The sequence below is a fragment of the Haliotis cracherodii genome, unplaced genomic scaffold (genome assembly GCF_022045235.1).
Source record: "Haliotis cracherodii isolate W230 unplaced genomic scaffold, xgHalCrac1.p SCAF_10, whole genome shotgun sequence".
Classification (NCBI taxonomy): domain Eukaryota; kingdom Metazoa; phylum Mollusca; class Gastropoda; order Lepetellida; family Haliotidae; genus Haliotis; species Haliotis cracherodii.
Window position 1 is genome coordinate 16,126,665 of NW_027266265.1, and position 27,951 is coordinate 16,154,615.

The 27,951-nt window shown below is 39.3% G+C and overlaps 1 protein-coding gene and 1 pseudogene across 6 annotated transcripts in view; one reads left to right on the plus strand and one right to left on the minus strand.

Annotated features, from left to right (window-relative positions):
• LOC139454116 (solute carrier family 12 member 4-like) overlaps window positions 1-27,951 on the plus strand; it is a 188,626-nt gene that overhangs the window by 132,598 nt on the left and 28,077 nt on the right. For all 6 annotated transcript variants that reach the window (XM_071235634.1, XM_071235636.1, XM_071235637.1 and 3 more), the window contains 7 exons: window positions 9,090-9,200; window positions 16,171-16,317; window positions 18,019-18,204; window positions 19,147-19,358; window positions 24,214-24,419; window positions 25,709-25,849; window positions 27,657-27,755. In XM_071235634.1, the coding sequence (XP_071091735.1) occupies window positions 9,090-9,200; window positions 16,171-16,317; window positions 18,019-18,204; window positions 19,147-19,358; window positions 24,214-24,419; window positions 25,709-25,849; window positions 27,657-27,755 (1,102 nt within the window). The remainder of the gene's footprint in view (window positions 1-9,089; window positions 9,201-16,170; window positions 16,318-18,018; window positions 18,205-19,146; window positions 19,359-24,213; window positions 24,420-25,708; window positions 25,850-27,656; window positions 27,756-27,951) is intronic.
• On the minus strand, window positions 25,866-27,647 carry LOC139444214 (aggrecan core protein-like; annotated as a pseudogene).

The following is a 27,951-nucleotide window of genomic DNA, read 5'->3' on the forward strand; positions in this document are numbered from 1 at the left end:
CCAAATCTTTTCATGTTTTTAATCAAGGTGCTCAAGTGATTTAATGCAAGTGAAGTAAGCCTCGTTTTATCACAATATAGATTTTGATTATTGATCAGATCATTTTGAGTGGGTGCCGCCATTTTGTTTGAGGCAAATGCAAGTGATATGAGAGGTGGAATCTGATTAGTCTATAGGAGGGACATAGAAAGGACATAACTTGTAATTGCCACTGGTGGCACTACGATCGAGCACAGAATTCCAGCCTTGTTCAGCAAGGATGGAAACTGGACTTTTAGAGTCAGATAACTCCCTTGCCTTGGGAAGATTGTATCTTAACAACATGTCTGGATTGAGTTCCAGTACAGGGTGGCCCATTTAAAGCGCTGCAATTCATATTGCAGATTTGCTTCCCTTAAAAACTATGCTAATGTGTCCAGAGATTGCTGCCTCTTACTACTGACTCCTTTCTTTTTGAATTTACCTCAACCAATGACACTCAAGTTCAATCATCGGTATTAAAACCGGACTTTTCTCTCTTTTTCCACACATACGCACGCACGTGAAGTTGAACTTAACCCATGTCCTATTTCTGCTCAGTCTGATGTTGCATTCCGCACATCCGTAATGACATCCGACCTGTGAAGAGCCGGGGTAGAATAGGTCTTCAGCAACGCGTTATTGCCGTAAAAGGCGACTGTGTTTGTCGTAAGAGGCGACTAAGAAGATCGGATGGTCAGACTTGTTGACTTGGTTGATGCATGTCATCATATCCCAATTGCGTGGATCGATGGTCATGATGTCAATCACTGGATTGTCTGGTCCAGACTCGATTATTTACAGACCGCCATCACATAGCTGCAATATTGCTGAGTGAGGCATTAAACAACATGAAACAAACGAAATGTACTGACATCATGTCACACAGCTTCCATTCTCAGAGGCTTCACGTAAGCAACAATCTTTCAATTTTCTCCAAATATATGTTCTTTTAGATGCCATGGTTGAGAATAAAATGTCTTTTGTACCTGTATTTGTTTCTACAAAGATATCTACTCATACTTTACTCGGCGTGTGTCTATTTAATTGTACAAATGAAGCCGCCCCAACAAATTAGGAGTAAAAACAGAAATCATCTGAATAGATTTCTGATCCTTTTATTTATTTTTTATTATTATTAATATCTAAAAGTATTATATATATTTATTTAAATCTGCAATGGGCAGTTGCCTTTATTCACACAATGTACACGAGACCAGACCATGTTCTCAATTGAAGTTTCATGCTAAGACTTAGCTAAGACATGCGAGACAAATGTTTTTACTCTGCCTCATACACCAAATAAGATTTTTTTCAAAATACTGCATCCCCCTTAAGGGGGGTGCGCATTATGCTCAAGATTGCACTATGCACAAGACATTACAGTACTTGTATACATCATTTCACAATGAACCTCAGCCCACAATTTGATTCTCCCAGCATGCCTGAAGTGTACACATCTGTACCCCGGCCAGACTGCAGAGTTGTGATGTCCCCACGTATTCAGTGACATGTGGACATGGACGAGACGTATTGTCCCATCGCGGCGTCTCCGGCTGTGTGGTCAGATTGTGTTATTCCTTACAGCCAGGCAGCGGTTCAGACGTGTGGAGAGTTAACCTGGCTGACACTACACTGTGGATTTCCTGTGATTGATTAACACAGCCAGATCAGGGGGACAAGATCACACCCTCCCAACACTCAAATTAGGAAAATTGGCTGGTTTCTGTATCTCTTGGATGACTCTGTTATGTGACCTTGATGTAATGGAGGGCTACAGATGTGACCTCTCTTGATTCGGGTACAAACTTTTGTCATACCCATCAGTTGTTTATGATTCAGAATGACTGTGATGGTGTATTTAGGCCTGCATTGGGTTTCAAGGGAATGTTTATGTAGTTGTATGCTGGTTTGGTATGTTGATTATGTTTTTTGAATTTAATTATTAGAAGAGGATGCGAGTGTTTTTCTTCCCTCTGTTTCTGTAGCATTCTTTTATTTGTTTCAATATTTGACTTTTACCTGGATGTCCATAAGGTTCAAGAAACTGGAACTGGCTGTTTTCCATCCCTCCGCAGTCTGGGTTTGAATCCCAGATTCACCCAGTGTATGATTCTTTGTCTGTCAGCACCATGCACATGCTCGTGGACTTAGCCAAGGTCATGGCAATCGGCCACTTCAAGGTTCCTGCCACATCCAGTGATGTCCATAGCATTGTTAATACACAACTCACCTCATCTAGATCAGTATTATTTCAATGTATCGCATTAGTCTAATATTTCCTTTTTAAGGGCAAGGATATAGAAAGTTATGAATCATACTTTAAAAATATGCATCCCGGGAGACATTACTGCCAGAACATTGTCTGTGTCCTCAGTAAGCCAGGCTGTTGCCCCTGTAATGAGAGCATCAACCAGGAGTATGATCAGAAGGATGCTATTCCCAGGATGAGGTGGCCAGTTGCAGAACACCCCGAGTAATTGCTGGAGGATCTCATCAGGACAGGGAATAGGCAGAATTCTGCTCATTATTTGTTTTAAATATTTCACATTGATATGTCTTCCAGTGATTTAAACGTGTTTGATGAAGATTACAGACAATTGTCTCCATTACATATTGGTTGTGATGTTTTTAAAGTCTGTTCAGTTCATTTGCTACAAATATTCATTGATAAATATAAAGTTTATTCATTCCAAAGAGGGAACAAAGGCCTGCATCATCTAGTTATCAGCAGGTACATTTTGTTGTGCAGTGTGGTGTCAGGATTTTGCTGAATGCAAGGATCCAGTGTCTGATTCCAAGGATCCACTGATTGCAAGGATCTGCTGGTTGCAAAGATCCACTGATTCCAAGGATCCACTAGTTGCAAGGACCTGCTGATTGAAAGGATCTGCTGGTTGCAAGGACCTGCTGATTGCAAGGATCTGCTGATTGCAAAGATCCACTGATTGCAAGGATCCAGTGTCTGATTCGGAGGATCCACTGATTGCAAGGATCTGCTGATTGCAAAGATCCTCTGATTGCAAGGATCTGCTGGTTGCAAGGACCTGCTGATTGCAAGGATCTGCTGGTTGCAAGGATCTGCTGATTGCAAAGATCCACTGATTGCAAGGATCTGCTGGTTGCAAAGATCTGCTGATTGCAAGGATCTGCTGGTTGCAAGGATCTGCTGGTTGCAAGGACCTGCTGATTGCAAGGATCTGCTGGTTGCAAGGATCTGCTGATTGCAAAGATCCACTGATTGCAAGGATCTGCTGGTTGCAAAGATCTGCTGGTTGCCACTTTGGGCTTTCATCCCGCAATACATGGACAACCAGTGAAACTGAACAACCACTCAAGGAGGTGTTGAACTCACTTCTGTGTATTGTGTCAAAGCTTAGATAATCAGATTCATATGCAGTTCACTGCAGTGCATTCTGGAACCTTCACGCAATGCATGTCACCCTTTTTTAATCCCCATGAAGTTTGTTTATTGGGGTTTAATGTGCTTCTTGAATCAAGTAGTCTCAGTGTGCTTAAAAGCTTGACCACTTTTTAACAGTGTAGCATTAACAGTGTAGAAGAATTCATATTAGTTCTTTCATTTCTTTGTATCAGGATTTTACAGAAAACATTTGGTAGATTCTGTTTTGTCAAGGAAGCACATATTCTTTAACCTTGTGCGTACCGAGAACACCTCCCATTAAACCTTGGAAGCAAAAGCCTACAATTTCTAATTGCGTCTTCCAAGCTAGCACCCAGACAGGTGAGACAGCACTCAACAGCAGTCCGCCCCTTAGTGGGGGGTAGAATATCTCCAAATATACAACCAAGATGTTTTTACAACAAAGTCAGGCTCTGCAATGATATAAGAGAGGACTGCTTTAACCGAACCTGACTGAGCTTATGTATGCCTACCTATGTCAACATTGAAACACCTGTAAGTCCTGCTCAATCTGTAACACGAGAATATTGAATGTTAGAACTGGAAGCGCTATGTGTGAAAGATATAGGAATTACAAACAAACTGATGGAATTTATGGTCTTATAACATAGTGAACTAAAACATAAAGCAAATCTGCATGTTGGTATGATGTCTTATTACATAGTGAACTAAAACATAAAGCAAATCTGCATGTTGGTATGATGTCTTATTACATAGTGAACTAAAACAAAGCAAATCTGCATGTCAGTATGATGTCTTATTACATAGTGAACTAAAACAAAGCAAATCTGCATGTTAGGTAGATTTCTTATTACATAGTGAACTAAAACATAAAGCAAATCTGCATGTTGGTCTGATGTCTTATTACATAGTGAACTAAAACATAAAGCAAATCTGCATGTCAGTATGATGTCTTATTACATAGTGAACTAAAGCAAAGCAAATCTGCATGTTGGTCTGATGGTCTTATTACATAGTGAACTAAAACATAAAGGTAATCTACATGTTGGTCTGATGGTCTTATCACATAGTGAACTAAAACAAAACAAATCTGCGTGTTGGTCTGTTGGTGTTATTATATTGTGAACTAAAACAAAGCAAATCTGCATGTTGGTCTGATGGTCTTATCACATAGTGAACTAAAACAAAGCAAATCTGCATGTTGGTCTGATGGTCTTATCATATAGTGAACTAAAACAAAGCAAATCTGCATGTTGGTCTGATGGTCATATTACATAGTGAACTTAAACATAAAGGTAATCTACATGTTGGTCTGATGGTCTTATCACATAGTGAACTAAAACAAAGCAAATCTGCATGTTGGTCTGATGGTCTTATCACATAGTGAACTAAAACAAAGCAAATCTGCATGTTGGTCTGATATTCATATTACATAGTGAACTTAAACATAAAGGTAATCTACATGTTGGTCTGATGGTCTTATCACATAGTGAACTAAAACAAAGCAAATGTGCATGTTGGTCTGATGGTTTTATTACATTGTGAACTAAAACAAAGCAAATCTGCATGTTGGTCTGATGGTTTTATTACATAGTGAACTAAAACAAAGCAAATCTGCATGTTGATCTGATGGTCTTATCATATAGTGAACTAAAACAAAGCAAATCTGCATGTTGGTCTGATGGTCTTATCATATAGTGAACTAAAACAAAGCAAATCTGCATGTTGGTCTGATGGTCATATTACATAGTGAACTTAAACATAAAGGTAATCTACATGTTGGTCTGATGGTCTTATCACATAGTGAACTAAAACAAAGCAAATCTGCATGTTGGTCTGATGGTCTTATCACATAGTGAACTAAAACAAAGCAAATCTGCATGTTGGTCTGATATTCATATTACATAGTGAACTTAAACATAAAGGTAATCTACATGTTGGTCTGATGGTCTTATCACATAGTGAACTAAAACAAAGCAAATGTGCATGTTGGTCTGATGGTTTTATTACATTGTGAACTAAAACAAAGCAAATCTGCATGTTGGTCTGATGGTTTTATTACATAGTGAACTAAAACAAAGCAAATCTGCATGTTGGTATAATCACTATTTAATAGTGAACTAACACATAAAGGAAATCTGCATCTTGGTATTATGATAGCGTTGCACTGGCTAGAGTGTGTTTGAGTGTGTATGAGTTCAGTTAAATAAACAATAAAGTCTTGTATGAATTTGAGTTTTTGGGGGATTGTTTCTTGGACCTTGTTTACCCAATTTTCCTCCAGTGGGTATCAGTCACAGTTAGCTGATGGAAGTTAGAGTTATATGTCAAACTATAATGTAAATGTTTTAATCTTGTTGGTTACGGTCGTTTCCACGGGATTTGAATCTTATGGACTTAATACTTTCACTGTATATGAATGATTTTCTTGACTTATATTTTATCAAATCTCGGTCCAATTTTGGTACACAATTGATATTTGGCATGAATAGCAGTTACATTAAAAATATAATTTGCTTAATATTAGAATTCTAAACTTCACTCTGTCTGTGTCACAACTATGAGGGTACGTTTAGAAAAAAATGATATTGAAAAACTTAATAATTAATATGCAATTGTGTATTTTCAGATTTATAGTAGAAATAAATAATTGAAGCTTGGAAAACTTAGTATATTTCCAACCTCAAGCTGTATAGGGTTGCATTTACAAAGCAGTGATTTCTCAATAACACACAAATCCTAAAAAAACGCTAACTTGATCTTCTACAACAGCGCATAAGGGGGTAGATTCAAGAAGCATGGAGACAGAGATTTGAAAACCTGTCTAGATGACCTTGTGTACAATAGTGATAGGTCACAACCATGATCGTGTGTGAACAGTGCATGCTTGCACAGCATCTCCAGCCAAACAAACAGGCTCCTCTTACGTAACTGGGAGTGTGATAAGTGGTTGGTTGGTGTGTGGCAATAGTAGGCAGTACTGTAACCTTGACGTGTCATGTTGGCTCTGGGGACGCGGTGGCCCAGTCATCTACGCTATTTGCTGTGCAGAGTTGTGTCTCTTGGGAACACCAGAAACCTATGATCATGGGTTTGAATCCGGGTTTGCCCCAATTATGTTTCTAGGTTTGTCAGCTCCATTATAAGGTGGTCGTGGGTTTCAATAGGGTGGGTGTCTGAGACCAAGTTTATCACTTCAGCTTTCCTCCAACATTAAGACGACATGCTGTGATATGACTTGAGAACCATTCAAAGGGGCATTATTCCCAACTCATTCATGTATATAAGCTCTCCAGATGACTTGTCATGCCAGCTGTCTTGTCTAGGCATGGTTGAATCAGAAAGTATGCCATAAATGTTGCAACATTGAAACTGAATCAAATGTGTTTCAATGAAGTTATACAAACATCTTTTGTGTGATGTGATGTATACTGAGGGTGTGCAGTGTGTGTGTGTGTGTGTTGGGGGGGGGGGGGGGGGGGACTAGTCTTAAAGGGATCCCCACCGTGCTGTCTGGGTTACATTCTAAACATAGTGCTTTATTATGGAGGCCAGTTTTTGAGAACCATGTGCTGTTGCTGCAATAGTGCTACAAGCAGCCTAAAACCTCAGTCGCTCACGGCTCATGCGCTCGCACATTAAGCGATGCATGTTATTCACCCCATGGCGATTGGGGGTTAGACATCTGGTCCCTCGCAACCTATGATTGTCATAAGAGTGCAGTATTAAACAACAAACTCATGTTAGTCTTTGACATTTGCTTGATGTTCATCATTTGCTTGATAACGGTGTTAGAATCTACACCGAAACGTCGCCCAATTGTAATAAAGAAGTTGCTCATCCATAACAATTGTCCTAGTTACCATTCCAACTTCTAAATGCCACTCAAAGAAGTTTGACAGATGGAATTTGTAGCACCACATACTAGAGACCAACTATGGTCATTGACCATGATAGACCATGTCCGCGGTAATTGGCTCCACGAAAAATGGGTGGTAATGGTCATTGACCATATTTGGCTATGGTACACCATGGTATATTTGGCCATGGTACACCATATTCACATCTACCATGCTAATCTGTGGTGCCAAGTGTGCACCATTGTCAGCAGTTCCACAAAAGGGTTTTAGCACTACAATGATTGTAAGCATTTGGTAATATTTGGGAGTAGCAGTCACCTAAGCACTAAGATCACTTTGTGAAATGGGGCCTGGCTTTCAAGTACATTCTATGTGAACATTTTTTAACTTAGGAAACAACTGACAGCAACTGATGAGTTTCAAGCAGTGTCCAGGCTATTGAAAACAGTTTAATGCTTTCTCCAGCAACACAGGAGCATTGTCTTATCCAGGACTCATCGGGTTTCTGGCCTTTATTGAATACATCACCATCAGCATCTGGGCGGAACAGGTCCCCAGTTCCCTATGTTTGAAGTAAACAGAATCTAAAATGGAGATCAGTGGGTCTTAATGTTTGTCTGTTGGCTGCTTGATTACATGTTCCTGGTCATCAATCATTATGGCTGCTGTGCTGGTGACACCTCACAACCCTGGTGGGACCACAGCCTGATAGGTTCTGGGTGTATCCCATGATTGGAGTACAAGGAAATAGGAGTCAGTTTATGTGGGCCCACTATGGAGAGTTTTTAAAAAGTGAAAGATGTTTTGAATTTTTTTTATCATGTTTATAGTGTTCTATGACTGGAAATTGTCTTTCTTTTATTTGTTATTTTTATAAGATGATTTATTTACGACAATACTGTGAAAAAATATGGTGAAAAAAATATTCACTAACTTGCAAATGGTTAGTTTTTCTCCCAAAATTTAAAAAATCATTTTAAGCTTTCTCAGTTCTTCATAAGGTTTCCTTCTGAGTTTTAAAAAAAACAAACTAAATTTTAGACGGCTAAAAATGATTTCCTGTGATACCTTGTCATTTGTACAGGGAGGTGAGTTACTGAACCTGTCCCTCATTGACACAGTCTAGCTTGATGTACTGGTTAAACTCCTGATATTAACCCTACAGGAATGAGAGGTGGTCATTTGGCCCAGTAGTCCAGGAATTAGCTCATCTTGGGTATAACAAAGGTTTGAATCTCCAAGTGCTTTGAGTGAAGTCTGTTTATAATTCCCATCTACTTCTAGTGATGATAATCGTTACTCGGAAAAGAATCTAGCTATCGGATTAGTCTTAAAAAAAAATTGATACTAATCGGCTGATGTCATGGTGTATAATGTTGTCTTGGGATCGTAACTGTGGTTGAAATATCACTATTCACCCAGCAGTGATTAGTACCCATTAGGATGAGATGGTAATGTGACTGTTAACCCTCTTCTCAGCTTTGGTTGTATACTCCCCAGGGAGCTGAGAATGAAAATCGAGTGTACACTGATCCATTGACCAGGTTATAGTTATTATCATCATCACAACTGACCCTGCAAACACTTACATGATTTACATTGTGTTGTGGGTGCAAGATAGATCTAATTATCACACAAAGATACCACACCAATAAACAATTCTTGTAGTTTGAGAACTCATACTGATAAATTCCTTACATCTGTCACTTGAGGTGTACATGATTTAACATGTTTGTGGACACCAGCAGTATCGTGAAGCACGTGACCATTCAGTTTGTAAAAGTTTTAAAGTGTTCATGTAAAACACATTTTTGCTTCTGTTTCAGGATGACTTGCAACATCAGGGTAAAATCTCACAAATCATCAACCGCATTGCCAACTACCAGGCAGGTATTACCCCCAACCCTAACGACGTGGAGAAGGGAAAGGGACAACAGGTAAATATATACCCTGGTCTTCTGTGATATAAACAGGATTTTGTGTTGTTCACTTCACAGGTACTTCACTGTGCGTGTCATTTTACTCAGATACCTAGTGTTCTTGAATTCACTTGGATTTTGTGCATTATTACAGATAGTTTTATCAATGTGTGTTGTTGGTTTTGTAATTTGTATGGAAATATGATAGACTGTGTTTAGGTCATTTATCTGTTTTAATAAATGAATCAAAATTGTTTTCTTTCTATTGATATTAATGATTTCAGAGCTCCACAGATTATGTAACATGATTGTGCTTATCAATATTTGGTAAATAAATAGTGAGGAAGATATGAAAAATATTTAGAAATTTTGACATATGCAAGAATTTCTTCTTAAAAAATGTGCATGACTAAATATCTAGTTATTGTGGTGACAATAGTATTGTCAACGTTATTTAAAGATTTTTAAAGTGTTTATCTTTTTTTCTTTGTATTGTATACTTTACCTACTGTCAGAGCACCTCAATGAACACACGTTTTTTTATTGTTTAGTATACTTCTTTTTTTAAATCCACCTATGTATTCAATTATCTTCAGCTTATGGGCAAATCTGGGTCATTGGGATTTCTGTAATATTTGTTCATTTCTCTATCAATCCAGTTTGTGTTCCATTTAATTTATTTTTTCCATTTTCTCTCTTTCCCCTTTTATTACTGTCTGGATATATTGTAGACAAAAGTAAGTATTTTGTTAGATTTATTTGTTTTGCCTTTCCCATCTTACCTTGCTTGAACTGAGAATGATGTAACCCGTAGTGATCTGTAGGAGACTGATACAGATCCTGTTGTCATGGTATGTGTGTCTGGTTAGGACGGCCTAACATAGAGCCATGTTAAAGATTTGTGTTTCTATGTAGCACCAACATTTTATCATTTCCCAATCTACAGACCAGAGGGGTCAAAAGCACTTTACAGCTCTACTCACTCGTTGACTCACTCAATACCAGCTGATAAGACTGTATCCAAATGTCATGGGGGACCTCACTCTGATCTGAACAGTTTGCAATAGTGTGATGCTGGCTGTCTTGGTGTTAGTTTAAACCCATGAATCACAGACTGATTCCTCCTTCCTGCCTGCTTGTACAAGATTGCTTTAGGTTATTGTTGCCTAGGAAGAAAGGTTTTAAAATCACTAATTCTGATTTACAATAAAGTGTTACCCTTTGTGAAACTAAAGTTTCTTTTCATCACACTATTTCCTTATTGAATATGAATGAAGTAAGACATAGTATAAACTGAATAATACATTATTTCTTGATACGTTTCACAACTAAGCAGATTCTTCAATAATATAATTGTCAGACATCAAAATTTTATTAAATGGTATCTGTAATATTTTCTTTGAAATAATCAGCCAATTGTGTAGATAAGGTCCTAAATTACAGTCATTGGATATTTATTGTGGCAATAATTATTTAGAATTGAAGAAAACTGAGAATTATTTTATTTTTGTGATGTAGTACAGGAGTATTGTCAGCCACAGTTGATGCCATACTCTCATAGCCATGGCCCATGAAACAGGATTTGTATTTGCACACAGGTTTCTCAAACAATGGCATTGTTGGTTTTATTACTGAAATAATTAACTCAAAACAATAATATATTCATATAAAGGCATTAGAAAATATGGAAAACACTGCCATTGTTAGAAAGACCTTGATTTCCCTGTGTCTTTCAAACACTCTTGTAGACATAGTGCCACTTGGAAATCTTTGATAGAAGACTAGATTTGTAAATGTTGTTTATGACATATTAATCTGCTATTTCTTTCAGTAATTTCATCCAATTGTTATCATCAGTGATGCATACTTTGCATGGGATAAAAATAATGTTGCTGCATATTTATGCTGATTTCTAACTTATAGATAGATCATGTTTGCCCTTTTACCCAATTCACAAAGTAATACACTCAGTCAACATGCTGTAAGAATATGTTGTATATGTAGAATAACGTTGTGAACACTATACTGCTCAACATTTGTTAAGGGTATAGCAATACATGTACTATTATTGTTGCAACACTGTTAGGATACGACAGTAGTGACATATAAAAACACACCCTGTTGGGTCGTGGGTTAGAACAGCCCCCGGGGAACAACCTATGCTGGCGGTAAGAGGTGACCAAATGGATCAGGTGCTCAGGCTCTGTGACTTGGTTGATAGCATGTCCTCTTACTCCAACGGTGGGGAACATTCCTCACAATACTGATCTCTGGATTGTCTGATCCAGACCTGTTTTTATACTGGCTGTCATCATATAGCGGGAATATCCCTGAATCTGGCATTAAACAATAAACAAACAAACAACAATCAACATAAAAATACAAATGAAAGTGTACAACACTACTTGATGCTTCAAAAGGAAGTCTGTTTTTGTATATGTGAGCCTAGTCATGTCACCTTGTTCATCACCGGACCACCACATGCATGCTACCAAGGTACTGAGACCTGTGTCACACTGGGCTCTCCTCCAAACCACTGTCATATGTAAAGCCTCAAAGACAGAGAATAACCAGCCCAGAAATGGGCTTCACACATTGTACCCATGTCAGGAATTGAACCCGGGTCTTCGGCGTGACGAGCAAACGCTTTAACCACTAGGCTACCAGACTGTCCCTAAACCAACAAAAGACAATCTAAAATTAATTTAAGGCTTTTAATGTGGACCTTGCAGCTTTAAGTGCTCCAACGTGCTTCTGTCTGATGGTTTCACAGTGCTTCATGTTATATAAAACAGAATTTTGGACCTTATTATTAATGTTTGGAATTATATTGAGTTTTACTATGTCCGATTTGTTTCCTATCATGGGAAACTTTTTTCAGTCCTTTTAAGATCAGTCCCTAGTGTTTACAGTGAGAATGAAATAAGAAACTGTAAATGTTTCTTTTGGAATAGAAATGTTTAATAGGAAAATTGCCGATTTCTGGAACAAATTGTTTCATCAAGACATTGTCATGTTCTTGATATTTGTTTTGTCGGATTGCAGTTTTTCAATTTTCTCTGCACGGAGATAAATCAATGCAAAAATCTTGTTCAGTCCAATTTAAAACATTTTAGAAACTTATTTACTGCGATCATGATTGAAGAGTCTCATCCTTTCATGGGGCCGTCATGGTAGCTAAACCTATACAGGCTTGAGAGAGGGAAATCGCATTTGAATCTAATGATTTTTTCAATACATCTGCAGTCATCTGAAGAAGAAACTAACAATAAATGAAGCCAGACAATCACTGGTTTATTTTTATCCCCGAAGAACAGAAACTTTTTTTCAAACTTTGAAACTTAGAAAACCTTGCGAAAACCTTGTCTGACCTAGCCTGTGTCATGCGAGTTCTCTTTCATCTAGTGAGTGACAAAGTGACTTCTGGCAGGGATCAAGTGTAGACATCAGTGGCCTCCACAAGCACTTTAGCTGTACCAATATTTGGCTGCCTTCAACAGCCAAGACGGATTATTTTAGATGTGTGATAATTTGCCAAGGTCATATATTTTATCAAGGTAGATTTCCCAACAGAAATCATTTTTTACCCAGAAAGGTCACAACTGTCTTCACATAGATAATCTTTGAATTTAAGTTCCAAGTCAGTCGGGGGCACGGGGGCCCAGTTGTCTGAGGTGCCTTGATTCGCTGTGCAGTGTTGCATCCCTTGGGCACGTTAGAAAGTTGTGAACATTGGTTTGAATCCCAGTACGCCCTGATTATGTTTCTAGATTTGTCAGCATGTCCATGCTCATGGGTTCCACCGAAGTGATAAATGTCTGAGATGTGCATCACTTCAGGCTTCCTCCCACAGTAAGCTGACTCGCTGTGGTATATCTGAAATACTGTTAAACCAAACTCACTAATTCTTAGTCAGTCCTACTCAATAAACAATTTGGTGTATAATAAGACATATTTATGAGTTCGGGAAAATTTCTTAATCCCCGTAAGGTTTGAAAGATAAACTTACTTAGATTTCCCTATTACAATTTGTTGGTGATTCTAGTCAGTTTAAGCAACACATGGTTATCTTGATCTCTGCATAAAGAAATGCCTCGTGTAACAACACTACACATGAACTTGTAAATCATCATGATAATCATCATGATGGTAATGATAATTGACCAAGTTTTGATCTTCAGTCCGTTCACCTGTAGCGATATGATGTAAGTTTTGAGTGCACATAACACCCGAAACAGCAATTTTCCTCGAAGAATGGTGGTACATTATGCACAAAAAAATTTGGCACAAGAACCTCTTTCCCTCACTCACTCAACGTTATGCATTCAAATTAGGGCTAATAATCTAAATGAGTAGACTAGAAATCGTAACACAGATGTATCTTGTTTGTAGCTTTGCTAACATTTAACTGTTTGCAAATTGGCTATTATATCAGTTATAAATAACTTAATCCTTCTCTTTTCCTCTAGATCCAGATGGAAGTTTGTTGAAATAATGAATATAGTGTTGATAGTTTGTGTCCTTCCAGGTCCTAGCTGGTCTGTTCTGCTGCATAGGGTATAGAACAGTTTGCAAGTTGTGTGTTAGTTGAACGTTGAACTAACTGTAAGATTGTTTTGATTTGTGTGTTATAGTTGCTAAAACACATAGTAGATTTAAACATCTGATTAACACATTTTTAATGTTTCAAAATCATTACAGTTATTTTTCATTTGGGGGCAGTTATAATGTGCTCCATGCTGGGATACAGTGTCACATTTCTGAACATGATTTTTAACCTTCAGTTTCAGGATTTTGTAGAAAAGTGGTGTCACATTTTGAATATTTGGGTGATAGATGATAGAGTGAAGATTCCCTTGTCATTCAATGTACCAGAACTCAGGCATTTCAATAAATAGTTTTTAGTTATTTTTGTCATTTGGGTCCATAATGTTGTTATGTAGTTTTCAAAAGGGAGGTGTTCAAACCTTCTGACACTCCTCGACACTACTTTTAGTGGTTTAGATGTATGTTTTAGACCAGGCATGACATTGGTGAAAAACCTGCTTGAGATTAGTGTGGACCATCTCATCTCCAGACAGTATGAAGACAAATGTAATATAAATAACTTGGTTACCTAAATGGTCCTGACCATTTAAATGCAGACACCAACAATTTCAATGACAATCTTCTTAAACTTAAACTTTTTTGTCAAATGTATATCTTGGCTCAAACCTCAAACAAATCTTTGATTTTATAAAGCATTCTTGGTACTGTGCGAGCCAAATTTTTAGACTAAATCGAAGACTGAAGACTTTGTTTTCCGTGTACGTTACCAAGAACCCAGGCAGCATGAGCCCGTTTACTGTTTCCGTGGAAACATCTGCATCCTCCTCACCACCATGTGCAATCACATTTCAAAGACATGTTTTTCTGTCTATGAAACCATTGAAGATTCAGTAGCACTAATAGCAGTAAGCAGGCCTGAGAAGAAAGTACCAAAAAAATCTTTTAAGCCAACTGACCTTAAGATATGTTCTAGGTACCAAAGTTTTTACCATTTCTGGAAGCAGCCAGCTTCAGCACTGCATAGTGGCGCCAGAAATAGATGATATGTTTTTCTCCTGAAAATTGAATTTGGCAGGAACTTGACATGTTGAAGCACCTTATTTGTTCAGCTTTGTCTGTCAGATTCTTCATGAAATGTTTAAAGTTTGGATGTCTATTGACATAAAATTTAAATGCCTGTTGGGCTATTTGAAAATTGATGAAGATGTGTATATATTTGTTAGATGATAAACACAGTTGTCAAGAAAGCAGTATCCACTTTGGGAGAGGCAGAGGTGAATAAGACTATGGCAGTGTCATACTTAAGCTATATTATTTCCAGTTAGCTAATTAAGTATTTAATAATAGCACCAGATAACTGAGTATTAAATAATAGCACCAGATAATTCAATATTAAGTAATATAACCAGATAATGACAGAGATATATGTAGGATTATTAATCAAGTGTCCTTGGCAGGCAAATTGAGGGGAAGAACTCCTCATTTAGTTAAACTGATTTAAGGTTCTTATATTAAGTTCAGAGATATTTTAGCATTGTATTTTAACATTGTGTCCAGTAAGCATCAAAACCTCTTCCTCTGTATTGGTCCTTTTGTCAGTGGTGCTCAAGTTACCTCTATAAAGACATAACATTAGTTCCAATTATTTTAACATGAATTGGGAAATTCTTTCAGGGAATTTCTACTGACATTTTCTGCAGATGTGGGATGAATCTCGGCCTCTTAGTCTATCTGGATAATCCCCGGAATTATGTTTTAAAGGATATTATAATTTAGTATGAAAAGACATGACAGCTGCTTACCCATTCGCTACACATAGATTACCAGTGTGCTATATATGGCATAAGTTGCTTATCTATTAATCTCAGTATTTTATTATCAATCATTCATGTACATAACTCCCAAATTTGCTGTTTCTGTTGTGTGTTCATTCATCAAAGGGTTGTAGTAACTTGTTCTACATAAAGTTAATATCAGTTTAAACAATCTTTCAGATACATTATTTTTGCTAAGTGTGTTCATCTATCCAAGGATTGTACCATTACCCAGCTTTTAGATTGTGAAATCTGCTTCCTGTCCATCTTGTATATCATCTCACGCTTCCCTTGAGAGTGGAGAGGTTCATATAAAAACGATGTAATACTTGATAGTCTTAAACACACCACTAAAATAATGCCTCTTAGATATATGTCCTGTAATAAAAATAATAACAATATTTTTTCTGCCATTATTTTCATAATTCTATTTGGTAATCTTTAACTTTTGAACCATTTCATTTTTTGTTTTATGTTAATCTTTTTGAAGAAGGTATGGTGTTTATTCATGTTTATATTTGTTTTCTAACATTTACTAAATTCTTCAGACTGGTGATATTTAGGGATACTAACAGCAGTGTAGCAAAGAAACAACTTGTTCATACAGGTACAATATCTTGTTTCAGAAAGCCAACCTAGGAACTGTACTTGGGGTGTATCTACCATGTATTCAAAACATCTTCGGCATCCTGTTGTTTGTGCGGATGACCTGGATTGTGGGAATGGCGGGCGCCATGGAGTCCTTCTTTGTCGTCCTCATCAGTTGTCTGACGGTGAGTCCACCTATGTCCACCAGAAGTGATGACAAAATTAAAAAATTGATGACTGCATTCCCGCGATCACCAACATTCAAGCTTGTTTCATGGTTATGGAATGGTTTGAAATTGCACATTAGACTAGAAATCTGGAAGAGTGATGTTAATGTAATTACTTCCGGAAAAAAGATGCAGGCAGATTGCCTTTTTGTTTGAAAAGAGTGAACTGCCAGCTGTCAGATTTTTTATTTGTTGTCAAAATACAGCAATTAAATGCAGGCCAGCTTGGAATTTTTCTGATGCAGGTGGTTCCTGAGAAGCCGAGACAAGGTATTTTCAGCCTTCTGTGGTAGCTTGTAATGTATTCTTTCATCTTTCCACCGAACCTATGGAACCCCTAAAACCACAACTTGGGGGCACAGGTGGCGAGTCATGCAGGGCACTTCAATTTGCCGGAAGAGTTGCATCCCTTAGTCGGGCCACAAACCTGTGATCATGGGTTTGAGCCAAGATTCACCTTGATTATGTGTCTAGGTTTGTCATCACCAACCTGTGCCTGTGGCATTCACCACATTTTAAAAATAAAAAACCTGCATGACTTCACGCTTTCGCCCACATAAAGTTGGACCCGTGAAGATCTGGAGTAGAATAGGTCTTCAGCAACCCATGCTGACCGTAAAAGGCAACTATGCTTGTCGTAAGAGGCGACTAACGGATCGGGTGGTCAGACTCGCTGACTTGGTTGATGCATGTCATCGTATCCCAATCGCGTGGATCGATGCTCATGATGTCAATCACTGGATTGTCTGGCCCAGACTTGATTATTTACAGACCGCAGTCATATAGCTGGAATATTTGCTGAGTGCGGTGTTAAACAACAAACAAACAAAACATAAAGTTGACATGACTGAAATGTTGCTGTTTTAAACTCAACTCACTCACTCTTAATGACATCTACTCGTACCTCCCTGTAATCAGTGATATAAGCTATTTGGACAAAGCTACAGCAAATGTTAAGCCATAATGGTAGGTTACTGTCCACGATTCTCCCTGCTTATGATGTTTGGGTTTGTCAAGCACCGTCCCCATGTTTGTGGGTTTCACAAAGTGAGCTTCTGAAACATGCATCACTTTCCGCTTTCCAGCCTCATTAAGCTGCAACTGTGATATAAGTCCAATACTGTTGACAGCTGTATAAAACACAACTCACTCACTACAAAGGCCCCTCCCTCTCCATGGCTGTGAGACCTCAGATTGCCCAATGATATAAGGCTAAGCAGTGTTGTGTCCCTTGGCCACCAGCTTGGTTTTCATTCAGAAAGGACCCTAATCCTTGGGTTTTGAGCCCTTTGCCACTATATAGTAGCCCTATATTGAAGGGCTTTGTATCACATAACCTGACCTGGACTCAAGTACCTGATTTTTACGGTAATATGCCACATAATCAACATGGTTTTTTTTCTTCATTGCATCGTCAAACTGCATACCATTTCTCTTCCATGTCTGCTAAACTGATGTTGGAGAAATGAAGATGTGAGTTATCTCCACTGGTACCATTTCAGAGCACTGCTATGCATGCCTGTATGAATGCTTTTCTCAATACCCATCCAGTGGAAAGTTTCAATAGTTAATAGACAAAAACAGGATTCAAACATTTTTGGTGTGCAATAATAAACCTGCTGTATTAATATGCCTTACCATATCTGTTACTATTTCCAGACACTGTTGACCTCCATTTCAATGAGTGCTATCGCCACTAATGGCGTCGTCCCTGCCGGGGGATCTTACTTCATGATTTCTCGTGCCCTTGGACCAGAGTTCGGTGGCGCTGTGGGAGTGCTCTTCTACCTGGGAACCGCTGTAGCTTCTTCCATGTACATCATTGGTGCTGTGGAGATTTTAGTGGTAAGCACCATCAACATCATGAAACATGTTGTCAGATAGAATGTCCGACTTTTCTCTCGACATGGTTTTGTTCAAGCATCCTACTCCTTAAGGATGTAACCGCCTCTGTGGTCTAGTGGTAGAGCGTCCGCCCGGAGAGCGGAAGGTAAGCGGTTCGATCCCCGGCAGTGTCATACCAAAGGACGTTAAAAGATGGTACTTGTTGTTACCCTGTCTGGCGCTCGGCATTAAGGGGCTAAAACAAAGACTGGTCGGCTCGGAGTCAGTATACTGTGTCTGAGTGGGGTATTCATGTTAAACTGCAGCATGGTATCTCAGTGAGCTAGCACTATAAATCGGCATCAGTCCGGACTAGTACAGGCAGCCACACAAACACACACACGTACATGCACGTCGCTATATAAGTGCAATAATCTTGGACGCGACGTTAAACCCCATTTCACCTCACCTTAAGGATGTAACTCTATCATGGTTTTGGAGGTTATGCAGCTTATGAGGATATTTTGTATCTATGTTTTGAAAGCCAACTAAAAGGACTACTTATTAAAGATGGTCTCTTTCTATGATATCAATGCTTGCTGTGTCACTTAAGATAATCAAATGTTTTGGTCTTTACCTGGGGCCCATTCCACAAAATTTTCTAAGCGCTTAGGTGATTGTAACTCCTATACTTTAACATAGGCTGCAGTCATCATAGCGCTAAGATTGCTAGTGGAAGAGTGCCCAGCAGAACAACAGTTAAATTGTTGTACTTTTATATGGTCTCAAGGACTATAACAAGTAATGGTTCACTGGCATTCAAATCATTCAGAAAATAGTCAGTAATCTGAATATTCCAGTTAGCTACAGAGCCTCATGACAATCTTTTGTATTATATATAATTATAATCTTGTTTAACTGAAACCATCATTAATATTAAGGCACAATAAACTTCACTTTCAGACATATATGGCCCCACAGATGGACATTTTCGGGAATGTATTCCACAGTTACAGATTATATGGAACAGCAGTCATGCTGCTCTTAGCATTTGTAGTGTTCATTGGTGTCAAGTTCGTCAGCAAGTTTGCTGCCCTGTCACTGGCATGTGTCATCATATCTATTGTCTCCATCTACGTCGGCATCTTCGCCTCCAACCCTGACAGCAGCGTGGAGTAAGTACAAACTGTCTTGCGACTTGCTTTATTCATTCACTTGATAATAACATCTTACAGGATTTAGGTTGCCTTTTTCTCAGTGCTGAATGCTTGCATCACTTCTCAAGATATTTTCCCCAAAATTGTAGATCAACAATGAAAATGAAGTGTAATTTCATTGGTTTTGATATTACATTTATTTTATAATGTCTCCTGTGCAACTGCTTGTGCTATGTGCATTGAGATCAAGGGAGCAATTGTAGTCCATGGTGTGGGTAGAGGGGGTGATATTGCTGAGTGTGGCCACAACTTTTGGACTTTTGAATAGAAAATGGTACAGATCACGTTTGGTGATCCACCATGATCTGACTGTAACACTCTGATGATGTTGAATATAGCACCAATAAAACACTATTTCCATTTCGATCTATTTCCTGACACCTGAAATATGCACTGAGTATTCCATGCTTGTTGCTGGAGAATCCAAAGTTGAGATTCGATGGCTGCGATGTGTGATCCCATGGGTATTCAGCGGTACCGCATGCTTGTTGTTTGAACCAGCTTCTGAAGATCCAGGGTCCTGGCTGATTGTGTGCCATGGTGCTCTGAATAGACCTGGGACGAGTCCACATTGACAACCCAGGTACCCGACACCCTATTACCCAGCCCTACCCCGATACCCGCTATAGGTCTCAAGCGTTGGGTACAAAATGTCCGAATGGGAATTGTTTTACTGCAGCCCTGGCAAAAACTATTTAGATACACATATAAAACAATCTGATCATGCAGTTGACAGATGCTTTATTCTTACTCAAACATATAAAAGTCAGAATGAATGCCTGCATAGTGAGAAAGAAATACGAATATTAGCTATACTTGTAGTGTAACCATTGCGTTTTATTGTTAATGTCATTAAACAGTATGTTACGTGACTAACCACGGGTCCGGGTAGTCATATGGGTACCCGGGGCCTACTAAGGACCAACCAGACCTGAGTACTCGAGTTACCCGTCCCAGCCCTAGCCCTGATGGCACAGATCATACCGCATGCTAACAATGACTGGTTTGTCTGCCCGTAAAATAGCTTGAATATTGCTAAAAATAACATTCACTCATTCATCGTGTGACTTGGTTGACAGTGCCATCACTCATTCATTGTGTGACTTGGTTGACAGTGCCATTACTCATTCATTGTGTGACTTGGTTGACAGTGTCATCACTCATTCATTGTGTGACTTGGTTGACGGTGTCATCACTCATTCATTGTGTGACTTGGTTGACGGTGTCATCACTCATTCATTGTGTGACTTGGTTGACGGTGTCATCACTCATTCATTGTGCGACTTGGTTGACGGTGTCATCACTCATTCATTGTGCGACTTGGTTGACGGTGCCATCACTCATTCATTGTGCGACTTGGTTGACGGTGTCATCACTCATTCATTGTGCGACTTGGTTGACGGTGCCATCACTCATTCATTGTGTGACTTGGTTGACGGTGCCATCACTCATTCATTGTGTGACTTGGTTGACGGTGCCATCACTCATTCATTGTGTGACTTGGTTGACGGTGCCATCACTCATTCATTGTGTGACTTGGTTGACGGTGCCATCACTCATTCATTGTGTGACTTGGTTGACGGTGCCATCACTCATTCATTGTGTGACTTGGTTGACGGTGCCATCACTCATTCATTGTGTGACTTGGTTGACGGTGCCATCACTCATTCATTGTGTGACTTAGTTGACAGTGCCATCACTCATTCATTGTGTGACTTGGTTGACGGTGCCATCACTCATTCATTGTGTGACTTGGTTGACGGTGCCATCACTCATTCATTGTGTGACTTGGTTGACGGTGCCATCACTCATTCATTGTGTGACTTAGTTGACAGTGCCATCACTCATTCATTGTGTGACTTGGTTGACGGTGCCATCACTCATTCATTGTGTGACTTGGTTGACGGTGCCATCACTCATTCATTGTGTGACTTGGTTGACAGTGTCATCACTCATTCATTGTGTGACTTGGTTGACAGTGTCATCACTCATGCATTGTGTGACTTGGTTGAGAGTGCCATCACTGATTCATTGTGTGACTTGGTTGACAGTGCCATCACTCATTCATTGTGTGACTTGGTTGAGAGTGCCATCACTCATTCATTGTGTGACTTGGTTGACAGTGTCATCACTCATTCATTGTGTGACTTGGTTGACAGTGTCATCACTCATTCATTGTGTGACTTGGTTGACGGTGTCATCACTCATTCATTGTGTGACTTGGTTGACAGTGTCATCACTCATTCATTGTGTGACTTGGTTGACGGTGTCATCACTCATTCATTGTGTGACTTGGTTGACGGTGTCATCACTCATTCATTGTATGACTTGGTTATCAGTGCAATCGTTACCTTCTGGCATTGGTTATTGTTCATGCTATCAACCACTTGTTTTGTATTTTCCAACTTGATTACTTCACGTTGGAGCACTATACGTCTGTAACATTGCTGACTGTGACGTTCCTTTGCTCACAGCTGAGATAGATGACCTATGAGTTATCTGCTAGGGAAAGACCCTCTGTCTGTATCACTGATGCATGGTAAATACTTCCATCAGAGGGAAGTCTGGAGATTGCATTGTCTCAATGGTGTGGAGTCCAGACACTAATTCAGTATCCACTGTGACATTAGGCGTTTATTTCGGGCTCTGAGTGCACCATAAATCCTTGATTAAATGCCCAGACAGTTATCAAAACTTTCAATACCATCTCACATGCAATAATTATGCTGTCTTTTAAGGCAGGCAATTATTTTGGGAAAATTTCTCAAACTGAACACATAGTGACAACAGTCAGAATCAATCTTCTACTCAATACATCACACAGATTATATACCATATCCTTGTTTGCATGTTTGTTTAAGACCACACTCGACACTGTTCAAGCTGTATGACGGCAGCCTGTAAATAATCAAATCAGGGCCTGACAATCCAGTGATTGATTTTGTGAGCAACAGTCCATGCTGTTGGGGTACATTGACATACATCAACAAAGTCACAGAACCTGAACCCATGTTCCATTTTATCGCTTTACACCACAAGCATAGGCTGCTCAGAAACCCCATGGGGCCTCCATCTTTGTATGAGCTGCACATTGATTTACATGTTTATTCAAGGCAGTCATTTATTGTTTTCACAAGCCTGTCAGACCATGCATTTACTCACGCCAGACATCTAATCAAGAATGTACAGTACAGGTTAACAAAGCCTGTGAAAAGAACTGTCCAACTGGCACATTCAGAGACATATGGGTCAGTCATATGCCCTGAGTCAGGAGGAGGTCATGCTATGTTTGGTGGAGCCAATCATTTCAGAGTCAATCATCAGCGCCACCAGACAATGTGTTACCTTTATGCAGTTTGTGAAACACTGGGAATGATATATTAGGACATGCAGAGTGACTGTTTGTGATTATTCCACCTTTCATCCATTTTTAAAAGAAAAAAGGTAACAAATAGCAGTAATAACAATGCTATTTCTTATCTTCTAGCTAATACATCTCTCTTCTTGTCATTAACTCAGTTTAGGTACAACAGTGTCAGATACGTACAACATCAGCAACAATTAAGACACCAATTCTGATCCATCAGCAGCTGATACTTCTGTTCATGGTACAAAATATTAGATACCACAATGCTTGATAAATGCAACAATAGGGCAATAAACAACTATAAAGACCATTTCTACGTTCCCATTGATTTCATGTTTCTGTTCATGTGACAAACAAACTTTGGCTACAACCATTTTTGATGTATAAAACAAATAGTAGCTGTAAAGAAACAAATTCTAATCCCCAAAGACCCAATATTATTGTTCATGTGACTGGCCGGATGTAAGAGACATGTTTTGAGAGTCTCCTGGAGCTGGCATGTCCGGAACTGACTTCAGTGTGTGTGCAGACTGGGTGCAGGTCCATAGGAGTCGACAACCCAGGGCGCCACAATTCACTGACATGCCAGAAGCATATTATCATGGGTTCGAATCCCAGATTTATCTTCCTTATGTGTCCACAGATTTGTCAGCACCATGGGTTTCACTATAATGGTAAAAGTCTAAGACCTACAACACTTAGGCTTCCATCCCTCCTTGAGTCATCTTCCCGAGACAAGAGAGTTAACTGACTTTAAAAGTCCAGTTCCCACCCTTGCCGAACTAGGCTGGAATTCCTGGGCTCGATCGTAGCGCCACCAGTTGCTATTACGAGTAGTGTCCTTTCTATGCCTCTCCTATTGACCAATCTGATTCAACCTCTCGTATCACTTGTATTTGCTTCAAACAAAACGGTCAAGACGATCTGATCGAAAATTATGATCTATATTGTGATTAAACAAGTCTTACATTGCGAAGTGCATTAAATAATCTGAGCACCTTGATTAAAAACATGAAAAGATTTAGAAAATATCTGTAGACAACGAGTTAGTGGTGCACATGCTTTGCAAATCCTGCAGTCCACCGAAATCTGCATGACACTTTATGAACCGGATTTCGATTTCAGTGCGCGATTTTGATTGGACTATGCATAGACTCGTTAGTCCAGCCACAATGTAACTCCATAATACCAGCCTAGTTCGGCAAGGGTGGAAACTGGACTTTTATAGTCAGTTAACTCATTTGCCTCGGGAAGATGTCCTTGAGCTGACGCACCATGTTATTACTGTAGTACAGTTAGGAGGGACATTAAACCTCACTCACTCACTCACTCACGCACTCACTCACTCACTCACTCACTCACTCACTCACTCACTCACTCACACACACACACACTCAGTGAGATAAATTGTGTACATCATCATTGACAGCATCCTTCTGCCAACAGGATTTGTGTTCTCGGAGATCGACTGCTGACAAGTGAGTCCGTCATGATGAATGGAACCTTCTTCTGTGAGAAAAACACTTCCAGCTCCATCTACCAACACTACTGCGGAGTCAACAACAACACCGGCGATGCATGCGAGTACTACAACAAAAACGAAGTTCTTAAGCTCAAGGGTATTCCAGGCCTTGCAAGTGGGAAATTTATTGGTAAATTTATTTTAAATGAAACATTTTAGTTTTTGTGGATGCAACTTTGGCTGTGTTGGGGTCAGGACTCTAGTTGTGTCAGTTATTTTTGTAGTCTTACTTTCCTTAAGCTATGGTTTGTCTGAACCAGAAAATAAACTCATCAGATGAAATTGCAACTTGAGGTTGACAAAGTAATAATGATTATTTAATATCTGCAAGTACTGGCACATTTCTTGCAGTCCGACTTCGCTGTGTTTTTTGCCTTTCACTTCCTGGTTTGGCTTATCTGCAGGTCATATCATTTTCTTATGTATTTCAATGGTCAAGTTAACACCGCAGCTTATCTACGGGGTCGGCTCATCCGTGGTCATATATGGTATGGTAAGGCGGCAAGATGATAGAGATGTACTGTGTCTGTTTTTGACCTCGGGCACCATCAGGCACCACATTCATTTTAGTGTCTGCAAGGTGAAGTCCCTTTTCATACTTGATCCCAGTGTTTGGAGGTAGTATTCCTGTGGCATGCGATACCATATTTTCTCTTGTGTATTATGCACACTTTACCCCAAAATACAACTGTATAGAGGGAGTGCCCATTATACACACAGACAATGAATCCCACAGAAAGCAAAGACACTGGGAATAGCAAATGTATGGAAGAGCACCAGTGTTCATTGTACTTCTGTAGAGCTGTGTGTGTACAGCTGATTGCTAATTCCCGGCTTATGTAATTAATCTTTTATCACAAAACTGACATTTTTATTGATTCATTCACCTGCAGCGATATGATGTAGCTTTTGTTTGCACTTTATATACAAAATACAATTTCCTCCTATATTCTACCCAAGAATTGGGGATGCACATTGCACTCAAGTGCACATTATTTACACTAGAAAATATGGTAATACAAGAGTTTGCATCTGGTATTCGCAACAGTGGGAGCAGAAGAAAATTCCAAGTTTCTTAAAATAGATGCTGTCAAGATTTGTTTAGACTGTGTAAAGTGTGTTTACAAAGCCAACAAGGTTATATAAGTAGGGATCCTATTGAACAACATGTAATACAGTTTATGAATGCACTGATAAATTGCACTGCACCAATAAGCTTAAGATTCAAATGTGAACTCAACATTGCACATTGTAATTTAACACCAAAGTTGTCGGCAATTTTATTGTGATAAGTAGAAATAAGATTGCCTTAGGGCAGAAAGATACATAGGTCCAGTAGTGACTTAATTATCTGAGTACCCATGACCAAGTGACTGATAGTGAAATCTCCTGTATCCTCATATTGACTTTGTGTTACAGAGAACGTTTACAACAAATACACAGAGGCAGAAAACATCATCGGCACAAAAGAGAAGGGGAATGAGGCTCGGGGGGAGATCTTGGCTGAGATAACAACGTCATTCATGATCCTCCTGGCTATCTACTTCCCCTCAGTTACCGGTCAGTATCCACGCTGTTACAGTAGGTATCCACACTGTTACAGTCGGTATCCACACTGTTACAGTCAGTGTCCACACTGTTACAGTAGGAATCCACACTGTTACAGTAGGTATCCACACTGTTACAGTCAGTATCCACACTGTTACAGTCGGTATCCACACTGTTACAGTCAGTATCCACACTGTTACAGTCGGTATCCACACTGTTACAGTCGGTATCCACACTGTTACAGTCGGTATCCGCACTGTTACAGTCAGTATCCACTCTGTTACAGTCAGTATCCACACTGTTACAGTCGGTATCCACACTGTTACAGTCAGTATCCACTCTGTTACAGTCAGTATCCACACTGTTACAGTCAGTATCCACACTGTTACAGTAGGTATCCACACTTTCCACACTGTTACAGTCAGTATCCACACTGTTACAGTCAATATCCACACTGTTACAGTAGGTATCCACACTGTTACAGTCAGTATCCACACTGTTACAGTCAGTATCCACACTGTTACAGTAGGTATCCACACTTTACAGTAGGTATTCACACTGTTACAGTAGGTATCCACGCTGTTACAGTCGATATCCACACTGTTACAGTAGGTATCCACACTGTTACAGTCGATATCCACACTGTTACAGTCAGTATCCACACTGTTACAGTCAGTATCCACACTGTAACAGTCAGTATCCACATTGTTACAGTCAGTATCCACACTGTTACAGTCGGTATCCAAACTGTTACAGTCAGTATCCACACTGCTACAGTCAGTATCCACAATGTTACAGTCGGTATCCACATTGTTACAGTCGGTATCCACATTGTTACTGTCGGTATCCACACTGTTGCAGTCGGTATCCACACTGTTACAGTTGGTATCCACACTGTTACAGTCAGTATCCACACTGTAACAGTCAGTATCCACACTGTAACAGTTGGTATCCACACTGTTACAGTCGGTATCCACATTGTTACTGTCGGTATCCACACTGTTGCAGTCGGTATCCACACTGTTACAGTTGGTATCCACACTGTTACAGTCAGTATCCACACTGTAACAGTCAGTATCCACACTGTAACAGTCGGTATCCACACTGTTACAGTCAGTCTCTACACTCTTTCAGTCAGTATCCACATTGTAACAGTCAGTATCCACACTGTTACAGGTCAGTATCCACACTGTTACAGTCCATGGGCGGATACAGCGTTTTTGAAAAGGGGGGTGCACAATTAAGATCTTTTTATTGTCTTTGGTGGTAATTTATACAGAAATAAAGATTTTTTTCGAAATAAAAAGGGGGGGTTCCCCCCCTCTGTATCCGCCTATGCAGTCAGTATCCACGCTGTTACAGTCAGTATCCACACTGTTACAGTCAGTATCCACACTGTTACAGTAAGTCTCTACACTCTTTCATTCGGTATCCATACTGTTACAGTCAATATCTTGTTATAAAAAGATCTTTGAGAAGAGTAACAATGATAGCTATCTTAAAGTAATGAGTCTGTCCTGTGTGACTGTATAACTTCCCTGTCCATGCTGGCCCTACAACAGGACAAGGAATTCTTTTAACACTTATTACTTGTTCTTCCCTCTAACTTCAAAGCGATCACTACCATTTCAGTGTTCTTAAAAACAAACCCTCTAAAATCGATATGTATTTTCAATTTAAATGTATTTCTAGTGAAAAATCTTTGAAAGGTAATGAAGCAACAAAATCAATCGTCAACACGAACACATGTCCTTTGAAGCTCTCATCTATCATCATTAGTGGTGCTCACAGCTCACCCTTGACCCTGCATATTTTTCAGGCATCATGGCCGGTTCCAACAGGTCAGGCGACCTTGCAGATGCACAGAAATCTATTCCAGCAGGAACCATAGCTGCTATTTTAACCACTTCCATCGTGTGTATCCTTCAGAGAGATAACTGCTTTTTGGATTTCTTCACATAAAAATATTTTATGGGAGGAGAGATATGTTTTGGTAGTATGAGGGCAGGGCAAACTTGGTTGAATCCTACATGAAGTCTGCACCAGTCTGGAGTTAAGGCAAGCTATCAAGTTGATACAATATACCTCCATAGGGAACCAAATCAGGAAGGTTT